The 18,528-nt window shown below is 43.9% G+C and overlaps 1 protein-coding gene across 2 annotated transcripts in view; it reads left to right on the top strand.

The window, feature by feature from the left end:
• The window catches only part of ENTPD6 (ectonucleoside triphosphate diphosphohydrolase 6), a 921,044-nt gene that overhangs the window by 85,285 nt on the left and 817,231 nt on the right, over positions 1–18,528 (top strand). For both annotated transcript variants that reach the window (XM_044057700.1, XM_044057708.1), the window contains exon 2: positions 17,698–18,013. In XM_044057700.1, the coding sequence (XP_043913635.1) occupies positions 17,764–18,013 (250 nt within the window). In that variant the 5' untranslated portion in view covers positions 17,698–17,763. The remainder of the gene's footprint in view (positions 1–17,697; positions 18,014–18,528) is intronic.

Here is an 18,528-nt window from a genome sequence, read left to right as displayed (position 1 = left end):
AGTGTGGTTTAAATTGGAAGAGAACTGTGGTGACTGAACTGCAAATGTATGTTAAGGAATCTGATGCTGTTGAATCCGTAAATGTTGTTACCTTATCAGAATGATGTTTTGTAATATTTAATTTAGATGAGCCTTTGCAAAAGTCAGACATTTCTTGGGGCAGTTGATAGTAAAGATTGATGAAAGAATGTACCAGGATGCAAATTCAGAAAGCATTGGCATATCAGGCTGTAAAGGTTATGAACCCAACAGTAGCTTGCTTTGGCTGTCAGATGATATGCATGAAAAACTAGGAGACCTCAAGCCAGCTGCAGAAGCAGCTAAAGCTACATATGCATGGGCTTTAAAAATAAACAACATTGGATATGTTTTTCAGTTAAACAGTAAGTTACCAATTATAAAAATAGAACAAAAACTGAAGAGTCACTTGACAGATATGAAGTCTGTGTCAGTCTAGTTTTTTTTTCGAGGATTACCGTGGTGGCTGTCAGGAAATTTCTTCACATTGGAAAGGACAATTTTTGTGAATAAAGTTTTGAGAGCACTGCTAGTGCAGAAAGTGTCAGTGAGTGGGATAAAAATTGTTCTTCATAGCAAAAAATATCTTCTCACTGGCTTTTATTGGCATCAAGAAGAAAATATTTATACAATTCTGAACTCCAAATATTGACACTGGTTTTGTGAAACTATACTTTTTGACCTATTGCAAATCTCTACATGATTTTAAAAAAGTTCATGATGAGTGTAATCTTTGGAATGGGGCATGGGAACTGTGGGAAACTGTGAGAAATATTGAAAGGACTGGGATATACATTCCTAAAGTAGTCCATATATAAGGATATAAAGCCTGCATGATGTACAAAGGTCAGCCAAAACATGGATCTTCATTTCATTTAATGTAACAGTATGATAAAAAGAAAATGTGCCAACATGTGGAGAGATTGGACTTTCTAGTACTTTGTGTGGGGGAAAACACTTGTAGAAAATTTAAAACTGCAAGGTATTTTTAGTTTGATAGTCCATTGATAGAAACAGAACAGTGCTTGTAATTGATGCCCTACTAATAGTTGTTAGTATAGAACCCGTACAACACAAGTCGAGTGCTGTGGAGCTCGGTGCTACATCCATTAATGTGGGTACTGGGAGGAAGACCAACAGCATGAGGTGCAAAGTGATAAGATATGTATGGAATTTAATGAAAAGACTAATGAAACATTTAAATGGACAATTGGGAGCTAGAAAAACAGCAAAAAAGGTAACAATTTATTGATATGTACTTTGAATATTAATGTCTTGCCTTTATTTTTTTGTAATAAGATAGATGCTTACATTATTAATTTGTTAGATATTGTCTCTTGATAATTTCAATTTAAATTAATTTGAGGGTACAACACTTTATGGAATTTTGGTAAAGACACATGTTTTGGTATAATTGTACTTTGAGAGCTGTACAACTTTATATGTTATAGTGAGTGTTCCAAGGAGACTTGCTATATATATGTGATCTTTCTAGGACAGTTTGTTATTGAACTTTTTGTAGCCTTGTAGGAGCATATCTGAAACAAGCTTAAATAGAACTGTTTGAAAAATTAAAAACCTTTATTGTGGTCAATGTGTATATTAAATTAACTTGCCCATTAAGTTATCACAGTAGGAAAACTAAAGGAAAAATGAATAAATATTTACATAAAAATAAAATACATAATACATTGGGAAGCTCTTTAATTAGGGCCATGCATAGGCCCTAGTTACAAGAAGGGAGCTGTTACAGCGAAGATTGATTATTTTATAGGTTCATAGGTAAATACTAGGCTATTGGCCCTAGGGCCTATACAAGCCTAGCCAAAAATGTACCCTGGCTTTTGCCACCCAAGAAAATTATTTTCCTGTGCCCCTGTCGAGCAGAACCACAGAAGTGATCCTCGAGGTGAATTTCCTATTACCCATCCAATCATCAAGATTTTTCTTGAAGAGTGCTGATGAGGAGCTCTGTTTGACATAGATAGGTAGTCTGTTCCAGGAAGTCTCTGTGACAGGAATCTATCCCTCCAGCATGTTCTGTTTATTGTGGTGACAAGGTTTAGGTCCCTAGAGCGTGTAGCTCGGAGGGATTGGGATTTCTTTAAGTGGAGCATATCCAACAGCTCTGGGTTTGACATAGCTTTGTATGTTAGGCAGAGATCGCCTCTGAGTAGGCGATATGCGACGGAGTAAAGCTGGAGTTTTTTGAGACTGTCTGCGTAAGGCATCTGTTTGAGGCCAGTAATCCTCTTTGTGAAGTATTTTTGCGGCCTTTCCAATTGTTGTAGATGTCTTGTGAGGTACATGCCAAAAGGGGCATTGTACTCTATAATGGGTCTAAGTGTAGAGGGGAACAATGACCTCTTTTTTTTTTTTTCTGGATGAGAAACATTTTGTGATAAGGTGTGCCACGTAGAAGGATTTCCTGACCACTTTGGCGATGTGATTATCAAAGGACAGACTACTGTCCACCTGTGTCCCAAGGTCTCATCACACTTTTGGTGTTAAGTAGACTACCGCCTATGTGGTAGTTAATGCGTACAGAATTTTTACCAAAGGGGATGACAGTGCACTTTTTGGCATTGAGCTTGAGACCATGTCTTTGACACCAGGCATCTCACTCAGTGAGGCCCTTTTGTGGGATGTCCACATCGTTAAGAGTTTCAATTATGGCTCCTAGTTTGCAGTCATCTGTGAATTTAGTTAGCCTGTTAGCCTGTACTTCAGAGAAGTAGATACCAAACAGGAGAGGACCCAGGACTGAACCCTGTGGTACTCTACTTGTCACTGGTCTGAAGTCTGATTTGGAGTCTGCTACTTTCACAGTGTGGGTTCTTTCAGTAAGCCAGTTGACAACCCATCTTGTGACATAGGGATTTATACCTAGTTTAGTGAGTTTATCTATAATTCCAGAGTGGGGGATGGTGTTGAACGCCTTGGCAAGATCTAGATAGGCTGTGCGAACCACCTTACCCTCATCTGTGGCTTGGGTGACTACTTCAAAGAAGTCTGTCAGGTTTAGGAGACATGATCTGCCTTTTACAAACCCAAACTGTGTGGGGTCCAGGGTTTGGAGATCTCCAGTGTCTTTGTTTATGAGTTCCATGATGATAACGTTCCATGGCCTTGCAGACGAGGCTCATCAGGCTAATGGGGCGGTAGTTCCCGGGGTCTGTTGTGCCCCCCCCCCCTTTGTGGAGTGGGATAACTGTCGCGGTGCATCATTCAGTGGGCACAAAGCCTGAGGTGAGGCTATGATTGAACATGGTACTTGGGTGGGGTGCCAGTTCATTCTGTAGTTCATGTAGAAGGCAGCCTGGGATGTTGTCAGGGCCCATGGATGCTGTGTTCTTGGCTTTGGAGAGTGAAGGTTTTACCTGTGCAGCCGTGATTATAGGAACTTTGCATTCTTCCGGTATAAAGATGGGCCCTTTAGGGGGTGAGAGGGGGGTAAAGTTAGCACTGAACCTATCTGCCAGGATGTTGGCAATATCAGTTGGTTCTGTATATTTAGTGTCATTGTGCTGTAACTCAGGGCAGATCTGAGTGTTGCCATTGAGATTTTTGACATAGCTATAGAATGATTTGTGGTTGTCTTTAGAATCAGTGGCAATTTTGTTTTCATAACTAGCTTTGGAGGATTTTATGAGGGATCTCAGCTTCTTACTGAGGCTGACCAGGGAGTTTCTCCAATCGTGGGATTTTACTCTTTTTTGCAACAGTTTCTTTCTTCTGTTGTAGAGTTTGTTTATGGCAGAAGACCACCAGATTAGCTTCCTTTTTTTGGAGGATAGCATCTTGGTTCTTTTAGGGATAGCACGATCCATGCACTCGTGTAAGTGCTTATAAAGTGCATTTGTGTAGGATTCAGCAGTCATACCTCTATTGTCCATCTACATGGGTGTCGTGAAGTTTGCCACTTCTGTCTTAAGAAACGTGAAGTTAGCTTTGGAGAAATTTTTACGGTTGTTTTCCTAATCGGGGGTGGGAGCGGGATGTGGATGTCTAGGGTGATTAGCTTGCGGTCAGATCTGACCAACGAGGAGCTGACCTCTGGTGTGGAAGACCGGTCACCCATGTTGGTGATGACCAGGTCTAGGATATTGCTGCCTCTGGTGGGGGTGTGGATTAAGTTGATCCAAAGCATTGGAATGATGATTTCCAGAAAACGTTGAGCAAAAGAGTTGGTACATGAGTAGTTTTCCCAGTTAATGGTAGGGTAGTTGAAATCACCCATTATTAGAGTGTTGGGTTGTACCTTAATATTTTCCAGTGTATCAAAAATAGAGGAGTGGGAATCCTGGGGCATGGTGGGGGGTCTGTAGCAAGCTACAATCTGGATTGCAGTTTTGCCCAGAGTTAGTTGAACTTGGATTATGCTGAGCAACTAGCTTGGAGGTGTGGATATCCATAATGAATATGGACACGCCTCCACCTTTAGTGTTTCGGTCCGGGTTTGGTGGCTGAAAGGTGTGGTATGAATTATAGCCTGGTAATGCAGGGGTGCTCTCTGGAGCTTTGAACCAGGTCTCTGTCACTGCACAGATGTCAATGTTCTCCATTTTAAGGAGTGCCTCGAGTGAGTGCATTTTGAGGTTTAGACTTCTAGCATTGAGAAACATTACCCTCAGATTTTGCTTGCTTGTACCTGTTACGGTGGTGAATTTGTCATTTGAACCTTGCCTAAAAAAGGCACTATAGGGGTGGCAAGAACCTTTGCCAGTATCCGGAATTCCAAGGGCGACAGGTGCAGACCATCTCTGGCAAAGCAGTGTGGTCTGTCGATCATGTCATCCCAGGCAGATTCCTTTAACCAAAACATTATCATTGCATTAATGTAGACAATTGTAAATACACATTTCTTATCATGATGCAGTTGTTATTGAAGTAGAAAGAAATACTGATGTTATCGAAGGGAAAGCTATTAAAAAGTTAACTGGGTGGATTATAACTACTGATGAGTGGAAGACAGAATGTGACCTCGTAGGAAAACAACACATCTCTTACCTTTTTGTGTAGATTGGACACAGTGGTAGCTTTTATTTAAGGAAGTATGTAGAAAGATTTTTATCAGAATGAAAGAGGCATGTTGACAAACATGATATCAAAATTTGTGGATAAATTATGAGAATTTGTTAATTTTTGGTTCTCATATTATGTGGTGAGAATTTTTTAAAATACAAATGTAAAGAGAATTGTATGAGTGGAAAGAGTGTAGTGATCCAGTTATGCTGTTTGATGTTGAGAGTATACAAGTAGATGACGATGGCAAAAGTAATTGGTTGAAGAATTGTACATTTTCTCATAAGAACAATATTTTGTATAAAAATATAGGTAAGAGGGTAAGTGTATAGGTTCACATGTAGTTGCTATGCATACAGTCCAGGAGACCATTGAGGAGCCTAACCCATTTGCTGGAAACCATTGTCTGATTAAGTGACTTGCTCAAGGTCACTCGGCAGGCAAATGAATGGGAAAATTTCAAACCCTAAACCATCTGAACAGGAAGAAGCTCATAAACAAGTCGGAGCTTTTGTCTTCTGCACTAACTGCCAGGTGTTTCTCAAGTAGAAAATATTATGATAGCTTTGATAAAGGTGATAAGTTTGAAAAAGGTGGCTAGCTCCTCTGTATATTTCCAGGCATACAGTTTACTATGTCTCATTCAGGAGAAAAGGGATATGTTCCACTTGGGGAGCGGGGTGACTGGCAGAAAAAAAGCAGTGTTACAATAGGAGGATCAAGAAAACCTCTACTTTCTCTCTCCTTAGCTAGAGTGTAGTCGTGTGAGATTACTAATGGGCATGCTTTTGAGGAGCCCTTCAGCTCTTAATGTGACATGGCTGCTATCAGAAGAATGAGAGGGGGTTATTTCTATCAGAGTGCATTAGCAGGGACTTCAAACTTCATCCTGAACTGTAAAAAGTCAATAAGAAGGGAGCGGGAGTGTGGTCTGATTAGAAGAGGGAGATGATAATGTTGATGAGCTATATAATACTGGATACATGGTGAACTCAGAAGTGCTGACTACAACACAGGCTCAATTCTGCAAATAATTCAAAACTTTGGAGGCAGGTTTTAAAAAAACACATTGATATACTTAAGCATTGTGTACTAATGGATGGTACCTACACATCAGAATTGCTTAGAGAGTGCTTGGGCTTATCATGATGTAAGAAGCCTTTATCAGTTTAACAGTAGCGTATAGTTTAATTCAAATGTTCTGTTTATTTTTCTTGTAAAAATTTTCTCTTTCATGGTGTTAAAAACATTGTAAGTACTTTATGTGAGAGTTGTACAAAACTCTGTGTTATGGATAAACAGAAACATGTAGTAATTTGTTTGATCACAAGGGTTTAGTAGGAAATAAAATTTTGAAAGCACTGGATTATGGGTAGATTTACATGCCCCATCTTGTGAAGAACTGTTGCAGAAGCGTAAGTTAGAATAAGTTAATGACAATGAACATATTATCTTGAAATGTCAGTGGCTGTACTGATGATATGAAAACACAAAGGATTCTCACATGTATTGGGTAAAATTCATGTAAAAATGCTAAAAGTAACGGACCTATACGTTAGAGAAATGATCGTATTAAATGCCAAGGGAAAATATAGATGGTTTTTCGTCTTAAGTTCCATTGAGCAAGACCTAGAGGGATATCCAAGTGAATGTTCAAGAAAACAGTGCAATCCTTGGTAGACAAAATTTCCCCACCTATCACATTGTTGCCCCCACTGCCGCAGGAAAGATAGTCGTCAACCCTCCCCGATATCACTTTCGAACAAGTCTTAGAATTCCTGTCAAAGGCTAAAAAATGCCTCTATAGGACCAGTCAGTATACCAGGCTGAATCTCATCAGTTCCAACTTCTACTTAAAATGTTTGTTGCTCCTTATCCACAAGGCTTGTGCCTCATGCCTAGAGCATAACTGCTGTGACTTTCCTATGAAAGAGAGGTTGTTCCTAGAACCTGCATAATTATAGACCCATCAACTTCACCAGCCTTAAATTTACAGGCCTAGAACATTTCATAACAGAACTCATGGCAACCTAACTCTTCTAACCCTCAGTCAATTTGGTTCTGTGAAGGGGGGGGGGGGTGGCTCTGTCTGCTGAACCTAGTAAGTTTCTTTGAATTGGCTACAGAGACTTTGGGTGGTGATCACTCCATGCATGTTGCTTATCTCAGCCTGGCCAGAGCTTTTGACACTATTCCTTGGTATTATTGAAAACTTAGATAAACTTAAAGTAAACCCTACATTGCCTGTTGGATTGCAGACTGGCCCATCCAGTAGATCCCAATTTCTGAAAGTTGATGGTACTTGTCTGACTAAAATTGTTACTATTGGAGGTACTGCATGGTTCAGTGCAGGGGCCTTTGTGTCCACAGGGTACATGCTCAAAGAAGAATAGATTTCTATATATCTAGGCTGTTAAGAAGCAGGCAAATCTTTATATAATGCGGACATCAGGAGTACCTATGACAGGTATGGACTGGCCAAGTCCAGCTGCTCTATTGCTGTGCAATACATCATTTGGCACGAATTTTCCCAAAATCCTTGTCTTATTATTATTTTTTTAAGATGACAGAGAAAATTCACACAAGGATCATGGCCTTAATTTGTCATGTGGTACTCTGCATAATTGGCACCCCCTCAGCTCAAAGTTAAGGAGCCTCCCAGAAAAGTTGAAGACTAAAATGTGTGTGTTTGTGTGTGTGTGGGGGGGCTCTTCTGTGCTCTGAAACAAAAGCAAGCTGCTTGCTACAGTTAATCCCCACACACACTGAACACTTCAGTGCTTCAGCCATGAATGCAAATCTGTAAATGCATTAATGCAGCATCAGCGCTCATTTATGAAACCACACTATCATTGCATCTTCATTAAGCAATGCTAGTACTTCACTTCTCCATAGGCACCTGCTAGTTGTGCTCCAGTAGCTTCACCCAACCCTAGTTATGACTGTGCAGAGTGACGCTTATTTACTTGTAGCTCAGTACTGCAGAAGTTATAAACAAGTGGTAATTTAGTGTTCTGTTTTTGCAGTTCAGGTGCATTGTCACTTTAGGTTGAAATGATGTGGCAGTGCAGTGTTCCCCATGGCTCCATCTCTAGTCTGTGTAATCAACTAAGCAAGTGTGGTTGTATTCTTTCTAGTCAGGGTTGCCAGATCACCATGCATACAGGCAAAGAGAAAGTGAATGGCATGAATGGTGAAAGAAGCAGCAAGACACATTTTGGATTGTTTAACTGCATATTACCAAGGTCATACCTCCTGCATACTAATGGATGCTGGATAGGCCACTACATGCTATGAAGTGTGGTCTGGTAGTATCACCTCCCTCTATCTAAGTGGCAGTGCTATCCCAGTTCCATCTGGTTACCTGTTTGGGTGATATTCTGAGTTTGCCCTTCACTAGGATTGCAGAGAATCTATGTCTGACAACAGGAAGTTATCTTCACCCCCTCACCCAAGATAAGTGAGCAGACTAATCCCAAGCTCTAGTTGATGACCTGTCTTTTGGAGCAGATGAATGTTTGTTGTCTTTTTTTTTTATACAGCAAGAAGGTAATTACTTGCCATTACTTCATATATACAAAGTTTGATGTGTTGTAATATTTAGCTTTATAGACACTTTTTCACATCTGAAGATGATGATATATAGTAGGAGTATTTACCAGTCTTTTTTGAAACACTATATCTGAAGTAGTTAACTTCATTTGTGCAGCAACCTATGGGATTTGGATCCGACCTCGGATCCGAGCCGGCAGTTTTCAACAGCTTTAGATCTGAGCTCCAAGCTCCTCCCCCTACCCATAATCCCCTGTCAACCCTGACTGACCTCAGATCTAGTTTGCCACGGTTTACTTCAGCAGCTTGATCCTGAGTTCCAGGCATTTTTCGTACATTTGTGAGAAAATTTTACTTTTCTACCCTTTTTCCTTAACTTTTGGAGTGACTGTGTTTTTCAGGTCCCTTATCCCTTAGAACCATCTTAGTTTAATTTATTTTGTTCCATATTCTAACCTCCCCCTTCCTTCGTGGTTCCGTCAGGGTTGTGTGTGTGTGTTTGGGGCCTAGTGTGTGTGGTTTTTACCTTTTAGTATGTCTGAGGCCACAAAGTTAGTGTTTTCTAAGTGCGGCCATAAGCTGTCCCCAGCGGATGGCCACACTCTGTGTGTGATGTGCCTTGGGGTTGAACACCTGTCCTCTGGTTGTACCATCTGTGCAGTGTTCAACCCCAGGACACTCAAGGACCGGAGGTCTAAGATGATTCTGGCGGGTCTTCTGTCCCCGGACTCAGATTCTACCTCCGGTCCTCCCATGGCCCCCGCTGCGGCTGTGGCGGCTGCCACTCCTGATTCCCTCCCCCCGGCCGGGACTCAACCTCCCGCCTTAGGCCTGGAGGAGAGGGAGGCTAGGAAAGAAAGGAGGAAGGAGAAGCACCACAAGCGGCGGGCCGAGGCCTCCGCTTCGGCCCCCCCCTGGCTAAGTGGGCTTTTCCCTCCAGGACTTCTGGGTCTCCTCCTTCTCGTATCCGGTCCCCGTGCTTTTCACCGGGTCCTGAGGAGGAGGAGACCCGATCTCCGTCGAGGTCATCGAGGCAACACTCCCGCCCCGCCTCGGTGGCCTCATCGAGATCTACCCGAAGTCTCACCGATGCAGATTTGGACCGGATGATGAGAAGATTCCTCCAGGCCCAACTGCAGATGGGAGTGCTCCTGCCTCTCTCCGGGGGGGGGGGGAGCTCGATCCTTTTCTTTGCCCTGATAGCTTCTTCTCTGTCCCATTTCCCGGGTTCGGAGTCTTCGGAGCCGGGCAGCCTTGGAGCTGGGGGGGGTGTCGGCGCCGATAGTCTCGGGTACTTCGGCGCCAACACTTCCCTCGAGTCTGTCGGGTCCATTTTCTTTGGATCGGAGCTCTCGGAGCAGAGGGGCTGAGCTTCGGATCCGGCGGTATCGGTATGTCTTCGGTTCCATCCAGGTCGGAGCATGCTGGTCCGTCGGATCCGATCACTTTGGCGCCAGCTCCGATCTGTCCGTCTGATCCGAGGGAGGGTCTGCTCTCAGAACCCAGAGAGAGCAGCTCTCCCTCGGCATTCAACGTGGTGGAGAGGGTTCTGTGGAGGGATCCGAGGCCCCCCGGCCTTTGCCACGGCTCCACCCTGCACTCCTCAGTTGGGTCCGACTTCCATCACTCGGCCCCAGGGACAGCCTGCTCTGACGTCCCAGGTAGTTCCATTGGAACAAGACGTTGCTGGTGAGACCTCCTCGGATAGCCCCCCCCGAGGAGGTTCCTCACAAGCGAAGGTGCAAGAGGAGGCACGTGGACTCCCCTGAGTCCTTGACTGAGGACACTGATTTGGAGGAAGGGGAAGGCTCCCCAAGATCACGCCCGAAGATGTCTCATTTAGTGACATCATGGAGATGCTCAGAATAAAGGGGGGGTGGTCTGCCCCAAAGCCTACCTCAGACTAACCTGTGTTCCTGGAAGCATTTGAAGCAGGCCCGTCTACCTCTTGGGTGTCCCCTCCAGCCCACCCCCTGGTAGACTTGATTACTACCAGGGCGTGGAAGGAGCCGGACACTGTGGAGCCAGTCCCCAAGCGTCCAGACAAGATTCTCAGCCAACCCTCCGACAAAGCCCAGTTGAGCAAAGGCCCCCCTGTAGATGCCTTGTTGGTGGCGGCGGCCACCAAGAGGGAACTTGCTCAGGAGAGTCCCTTGGTTCATCCCCCGAGTAAGGAGTCTCGGTCGATGGACCGCCTAAGGAAGCGGGTGTTTAGTTCGGCTACCTTCTCTGTGAGGTCGTTGAACTACATGGCACATGTGCTACGACTGCAGCGGGGACCTTATCAAAGATTATGCTGCGTCGCCCCCCCGAGTCCATGTTGGCGGAGGACAAACAATTGCATTCCACCCGGATGGCCACTCTATGATCCATATCTAACACCTCTATGCAGCTTCTGTCTCATGCCATGGAAGGAGCCGCTAGAGCCAGCAGAGTAGGCCTCGTTATGAGACGTCAGGCCTGGCTCCGGCACTGTGATTTCGCAGAACCCTTTAAGGTGTCTTTCGCTAATGCCCCTTTTGATGGTTCTGCCCTCTTCAGCAAAACCATGCGAGATGCTTTGGTCCACAGCGAAAAGGACGTGAAGACGTTGTCTGCTGTTGGAGTCCGCCTCTCTGCTCCCCAGAGGTCCTTCTCTAAGAACCAAAAGGGACAGAAGAAGATGTGGTTCCAGAAGTTGCAACAGTCTCATCCTGCTCCGGACTCCCAGCCCTTCCGTGGCAGAGGAGGGCAGGGTGGACGCCACCCTAGAGGCAGAGGGGGCCTGCGGAACTTTGGATCCAGAGAACCCTTCTCGGACCAACCCACGCAACACCCTTGAGGGCTTGCCTGACTGCTCCACTCTGGAGGCAGTCGGGGGGCGTTTCTCGAAGCACCCAGCAGCTTGGGAGTCCATCACGACAGACTGCTGGGTGCTTCGCATCATATCCAGAGGATATCAGATTCCCTTCTCTCGTTACCCACGCAGCCCCAGATACCTCCCCGGTGTCCCACCCGATCAGAGGGAGGCCGCAGCAATGGAAATCCAACATTTGCTGGAAAAAAGAGCCATCCAACACGTCCCCCCAGACCAGTGCGGGTCCGGGTTTTATTCCAGGTTCTTCTTGGTGCCAAAAAAGACGGGGGACTTAAGACCAATCCTCGACCTTTCCTCCTTGAATCTGTCAGTAACCAAAGAGAAGATCCGCATGGTCACTCTTCAATCCATTCTCCCCCTTTTACGGGAGAATGATTGGATGTGCTCTATAGACCTCAAGGATGCGTACTACTACATTCTGATGGACAGGTGATCCAGGAGGTTCCTCCACTTCCGGCTAGGAGCCAGTCATTACCAATTCAGGGTCCTCCCCTTTGGTCTCACCACAGCCCCCAGGGTGTTCACCAAAGTGTTAGCAGTGATAGCGGCCCACCTGAGGCTCCAGGGATTTCAGGTCTTCCCTTACCTGGACGACTGGCTCCTGACCGCCCCGACAAGGCATCTACTCTGTGCAGCCAGAAACTACTTTCTTCATCTAGCTCCCCGGCTGGGGCTCACTATCAACATAGAGAAGTCATCTCTTACTCCGACTCAGACCATAAACTTCATAGGGGCCAGATTAGACATGAACAAACTCCTAGCTTTCTTGACCTCAGACCGGCTACTAACCCTGAGGCTACACGTGCAAGCCATTCTACAATCTCCAGCTCCCCTGGCGGAACTGGTCCCAAGGGCTCTTGGCTTGATGGTGGCAGCAATCAACCTATTGCCAATGGCACGTTTGAACATGAGGGTCTTACAATGGACATTTCACTATCCTCTGAGCCATCCCGTTCCACTCAGCAGGGCTTGCAAGAGGGTCCTCCTATGGTGGCTCCAATCCCCGGACCTCTAGCAAGGAGGCCCCTTTTCTATGACCCCTCCACTAGCCACGGTGACCACGGACGCCTCCTGCCTTGGGTGGGGGGGGCATTGTTCGGGCAGGACAGTCCAAGGCAACGTGGGACCTCATGGAGACCTCACTGCATCTCAACGTCCTAGAGATGAGGGCAGCGCTGTTAGCGTTGCAAGCACTTCAGGACCTTCTTCCTGTAGGAACGATTGCGATTCAGACGGACAATATGTCAGTTGTCTAGTACATCAACAAACAGGGGGGAACCAGGTCTTACCCACTCTGCCGAGAGGCCATGAGGGTGTGGGAATGGGCGATCTTCACCAACCGCTTTCTCATAGCAACGCACATTCCGGGATGGTCCCAACATCCTAGCGGACAAACTAAGTCACACCATCCTGTTACCATATGAGTGGTCTCTGAATCCCGAGATAGCGAATCGGATTTTCGCCAAATGGGGTCAACCCTGTTGCGATCTCTTTGCCTCTCCCTCAAACACAAAATGTTACGACTACTTCACTCTCATTTTCCCCTCTGGGGAACCCCCAAGAGACGCTCTGGTGCATGCTTGGCCTCCCGGTCTTCTTTATGCTTACCCTCCTCTTCCCCTGATGCTGAAGTTTCTTCAGAAAGCCAGTCGGTTGGGGAGCAGGATTATACTCATTGCCCCTTTTAGCCTCGTCAAACCTGGTTCCCTTACCTTTGGTCTCATCTGGTGAATCCTCCTTGGATTCTGGATCCCAGTCCAGATCTAATATCCCACTCCCTAGATCTCCCAGTCCCGAACCTGGTCAACCTCAAGCTCACAGCTTGGCTGCTCCAGTTCCACTCGTAGCTAGGACTCCCGGCATCTCTTCCCCAGTTAAAACTATTCTAGTAGTAGCACACAAGCCTTCTACTAGAAAAATCTGTAGCAGCAAATGTAAACGTTTCTCCATTTGGGCGGAACGCAAAAATTTGGATTCTTTTACAGCTCCCTTGCCCGCTGTATTAGACTTTCTGTCAGGACTGTTCCATCAGGGGGCTAGCTCCTCCACAGTCAAGGTTCAACTAGCAGCTATCTCTCATTATCACGTGGGAAATTAACTGGGCCCTTTGATCACCACAAAATTATGCAAGACCTTTTTGAAGGGCACCTTTCTGCTCAGACCTCCAGTGAAGGATGTAGTCCATCCTTGGGATTTAATGCTGGTGCTTCAGGCCTTGACAGCTCCCCCGTTTGAGCCTGCAGCTACAGTAGATCTTAAATTCTTGTCATGGAAAATGGCCTTTCTTGTTGCTATCACCTCGGCTCGAAGGGTCTCTGAACTACAGGCCCTCTGTGTAAAACCCCCATACTTCCTCTTTCACAAGGATAGAGTTTACCTCAGGACCAATCCCTCCTTTCTTCCCAAGTCTAATATTAACCAGTCCATCAACCTGCCGGTCTTTTTTCCTAATCACCATAACAAAGGGGAATACAAATTACACTCATTGGATGTGCATAGACAACTTTGCTTCTACATCCACAGGACATCTGGTCATAGGAAATCCGACCAGTTGTTCATCTCCTTTGCCAAATTTAACTTGGGTAAATCTGTGTCTAAAATCACACTGTCTAGATGGATTTCTCAGTGTATCCTTTTAGCATATGAAAGTTCGGGCAGGCCCGCACCTCAGGGAGTCCATGCCCACTCTACTCGTTCTGTGTCTACCTCTGCTGCTTTTAGAGCTAGAGTCTCTTGGATGATATTTGCTCGGCAGCCACTTGGGCCTCATCTGATACCTTTATCAATCACTATAAGTTGGACATTATCTCCAGAGGGAGAGCATCCTTTGACTCTGCAGTGCTCCGGAACATCCTTCCATGAAGGCCCCCCAAGACTCTGGTAGCTGGGGACTCTGTCCCATAGGTTGCTGCACAAATGAAGTTAACTTCAGATTAAGAAGTTATGTACTCACCATAACGTTCCATCTGAGTAGGTAAACTTCATTTGTCAGCAACCGTCCCTCCCTCCTGCCCCCTCACTTGTGAATGTCTTCATACTCAGGTCCATGGGGTTTACCCACTTATCTTGAGAATGATAATTTTATAGCAGTCTCTGCTGTTGGGCAAACTTGATCTGAGGTCAGTCAGGGTTGGCAGGGGATTATGGGTAGGGGAGGAGCTTGGAGCTCAGATCTAAAGCTGTTGAAAACTGCCGGCTCGGATCCGAGGTCGGATCCGAATCCCATAGGTTGCTGACAAATGAAGTTTACCTACTCAGATGGAACGTTATGGTGAGTACATAACTTCTTATTTTTGCTTTCTTAAATGGTTGCTGCTTGCATTGAAGTCAGCCAAACTGTTTTGGTAGATGAATGATGGTAGTGGTAGTTTTTGGTCTGTTTTATTCTTTCATAATAATGCACCTGTCTACATTCTGGGAATTTTCTTAACCTGGTAGTTAGACATTAAAATGCGTCCCAGACTGTCTTGAATGTCATACGCAAGTCCTAATCTAAGCTGGGGTTTTTACAAGAGAACATTTTGGATGTGTTGATGATGAGGTAGACAAAGCATTCCTTCTAAAACTCAAGATACTGAACTTGTCAGTCAGTCTAAAAAAGCATTGTAATGTACCTACTTTCCCTGAAAGTATGTCTTACTTCTGAGGTACTAATACCATGTCTATATCACTTCATCGAATATGTGAACGCTCACGTACTCGAAAACTGTATTGTGGGGGGCTGCACCCCCCACACCCCCCGCTAAATATATATTCATACTCCAAGATAACACTACTGTGAGGAAAGGGCAAAAATTCCAATCTTCACTGTACCACAAAAAAAAAAATTCATAAACTTCAAGTACGTGAATATTTGCTCATGTGAGTGTTTGATATTCACGTATTTGATTAAGTGATATAGACCCCTAATATCCCTTGAGACTGTATATTAATTTGTAAGGAGTGTGTGAGGATGGTCTGTTCCCAAGGGTATTTTTTTTGTTAAAGCAGAGCTTAGTATATACTATGTTTTGGTGGCTTTGTTTCAATACTTAATATAGCCAGTCAAGTTAATATTTTCACAAAATTTACCTTGTCACTTTTGAGTTAGTTAAAACACTCTTCCGCATTTGAAAAATTATTTTAATCTGAAATACATCTGTTGAATGATTTCCAAATATGTGGCCTTGTGGCCTTGTGCAAGGAGCCTCTGGTTATTTTCCACAAAGATTATGCCTTTGACCATAAATTCTCATTTTTTCTGAACTCATTTGACTTTGAATCAGGCTGTTTGCTTATTTGTTTATTTTTATAAGTATCCCATTCCAAATAAAATATTGTTTCATCTTTTTGGCTGGCATAAAATTTAGTTCCTTCTTCTCTCTCTCCACACACACACACACACACACACACACACACACACACACACAAAAATAAATAACTTTTTTTTCCTTTTAATAGCGAGTCAGAAAGCAAGCAGGTTCTCTGTGATGTACATAAAATATCCAATACTTGTACAGGTTTAGCATTGCTCCATGAGTGACATTGTTGTTAACCACTGTGCATTAGCTTGAGTGGGTGTCAAAAATCATAGCCTTCTGCAGCTGCTGCTTGAGAATGATGGCAAGTTGATGGATGTCCTTATAAATCCTGCTATGGAATGCATTTTTTCTGTTTCAGATATGTACATGACCTCCAGCCCTGGTTATCTCAGCATACCCTAGTGTTACCTGTAGTTTAATTTATGGATAGATAATCCCCTGACCTGTAATTGGTCTTGTTTTGTAACTGAGACCTCATGTTGTACATACTGTCTGCTGACTCATACGTTCAAAGAAAATGGTAAGAATGTGTCACAGCATGAATGATTGTCAAGTGAGCCGGTATGCTTTGTCTTTTTTTTTTCTTTCCTCCAGCTACGTTCCATTTGAACATGAGAATGGTAACTTTTGTCTGACGTTCTGTTGCATCTGGTAGTCTTATGAATTTGCTTCAGAATGTGGCAGTGCTTGGCCTACCCTTAGGCATAGAGGCAAGGTGCCTGCCTATGTTACCAGTGACCATTTCATCTAGTGTGTGTGTGTGTGTGTGTGTGTGTGTGTGTGAGAGATTGAGCAGTTAGTGGACAGTTCTAGGCATGACTCGTTTATGCAGCAGAATCCCTTGGTACCAGTTGTGAATCGCATGCAATTACTTATTCGGTGCAAGGGGTTGTACAAATGTCATGGAGAAATGTGCATGTCACTTGCATGTCCTAGATTGCTCTCTAGGAACATTAGGTCTGTGTTTACAAACTCTTCCCTATGCCTGTACTATGGTGGTATAGCTGTTGCAGATCCCACCCCCATACCCCCATTCAACACTGACAGACAGCAGTGAAGACCAGCATGCTATAAAGATGTAAGCCCTCTGAAGAGAGGAGATTTATCTGGGGTAGGGCTCTCCAGTGTAACCACAAACCAGCTGAGGAGGTGGAGGAATGATGGCAGTAGGGGTCAGCAGGGATGTGGAGGATGGCAGGACAAGAAAAGAAGAATTTTTTTTCTTTATCTTTTCTCCCTTGCCTCCCACAGTGGAGTGTGTTCAGATGCAGTTTTGAAAGGAAAATGTTTGAAGAAGCTGGATATAATACAGTCTGCTAAAGGCTTAATGCACCAAAGATGACCTAACAGCAGCTGACTTGCTGAATGTATACTGTTGTTCAGACATTCTACATTTCTGCCACCCACAGTTCTAGTGTATGGGGCTATGCCTGTGCATTTCTTACTTTTATGTGGCTAACTCTAAGCTTTGGCATCTCCAAAGAATAGGCAAGTTAAATGTTTTTCTTGGCAGTGCATTCTTTATTCACTTCACCTTTGGAAAGATTGGAAAGATGCACAGTAACCATAGAGCCAGCAGTGTTGTTGGCTTAATGTTTGGGTTGGTAATTAATGTCCACATTGTTGCCCCCCCCTTGATGGGACTGATGAGATTCTTTTGGACCAAAAGTTGGTTGTATATCAATGACCTACTTATTGACCACTTTTTTGAAGATCAGCTGTTCAAAGTACGCTAAAAAATACAGGTTACTTTTTATGCAGTTTGATATAAGCTTCAGCATTTAAAATTGTTGTTCCCCGTAGATCAGTGTTTTATGATATGCAATGTTTTGTAGTTTTTTGAGATGTATTGCTTCACCTCACTGTATATTACATTGCACGTTTATAAAGTGTATGTTATCCTTGCTATGTGAAGTTTACTAATTAATTTATTTATTTTTGCAGAATTTGTGACAGTAACAGACTCACAAAGTGGAAAAAATTAAATTATGTGCTTCACATTGTGGAACTATGAAAATCCCCAAGCTAGCCTATGCTTTTATATTGATGGTCTGTATATTTATCTACTTCGTCTACACAAAATTCTATATCACAGATGTGCCAACATTTGAAGAGAGTGACCTTTATTTAGAAGATGATCGTGATTTACTATATCCATCAGTTCCTAGGACATCATACCATGTGTTCTATGGGATTATGTTTGATGCTGGAAGCACTGGAACAAGAATACATGTCTTCAGATTTACAGCAACTAATAACGGTACGGATTCTTCCTGATGTAGAAGTAAAGGTTTGCTAGTCTATTATTTTGTTTTAGCATTCTGAAAGTACCAACACTGAAAAAGAGGTCTGTGTGCTTGTTAACCTGCTTAGCTCACATCCTTGGAACATTGCCTTTGTTACTCATTTTGTGACCTTGAATGTAGTTTCTGTCAAACTCTGAAGTCTATCAACGTAAAAGAAAACTATGGCACAGTCCTGCTTTAATGAACAGTTAAAATGTTGCAGTTGATTTCATGCAGAGTAACATTGTAAACTAATTTTACAAGTTAAAATTAATGTGGGAGCAGGGTGGTAAAAGATGATTATCCAAAGGCTGTCATCCTGAATTATTTTTGTTAGATAATCACTTTGGAAGACTTCATGGCTTTGCATACCTCTCAGCTGTCCAGATTTTTGCCCCTTATTGTTGGTGTGTTCCTCATAAAAATGTTTAGTTTTCTGGCAAATCATTGAAAAGTTGAGTTCAGTAAATAATGATTTACAATTGAGTTT

This window comes from Protopterus annectens, chromosome 1.part2 (genome assembly GCF_019279795.1).
Source record: "Protopterus annectens isolate FY-2018-M chromosome 1.part2, PAN1.0, whole genome shotgun sequence".
NCBI lineage: Eukaryota > Metazoa > Chordata > Ceratodontiformes > Protopteridae > Protopterus > Protopterus annectens.
This window is presented reverse-complemented; position numbering and strand designations above follow the sequence as displayed.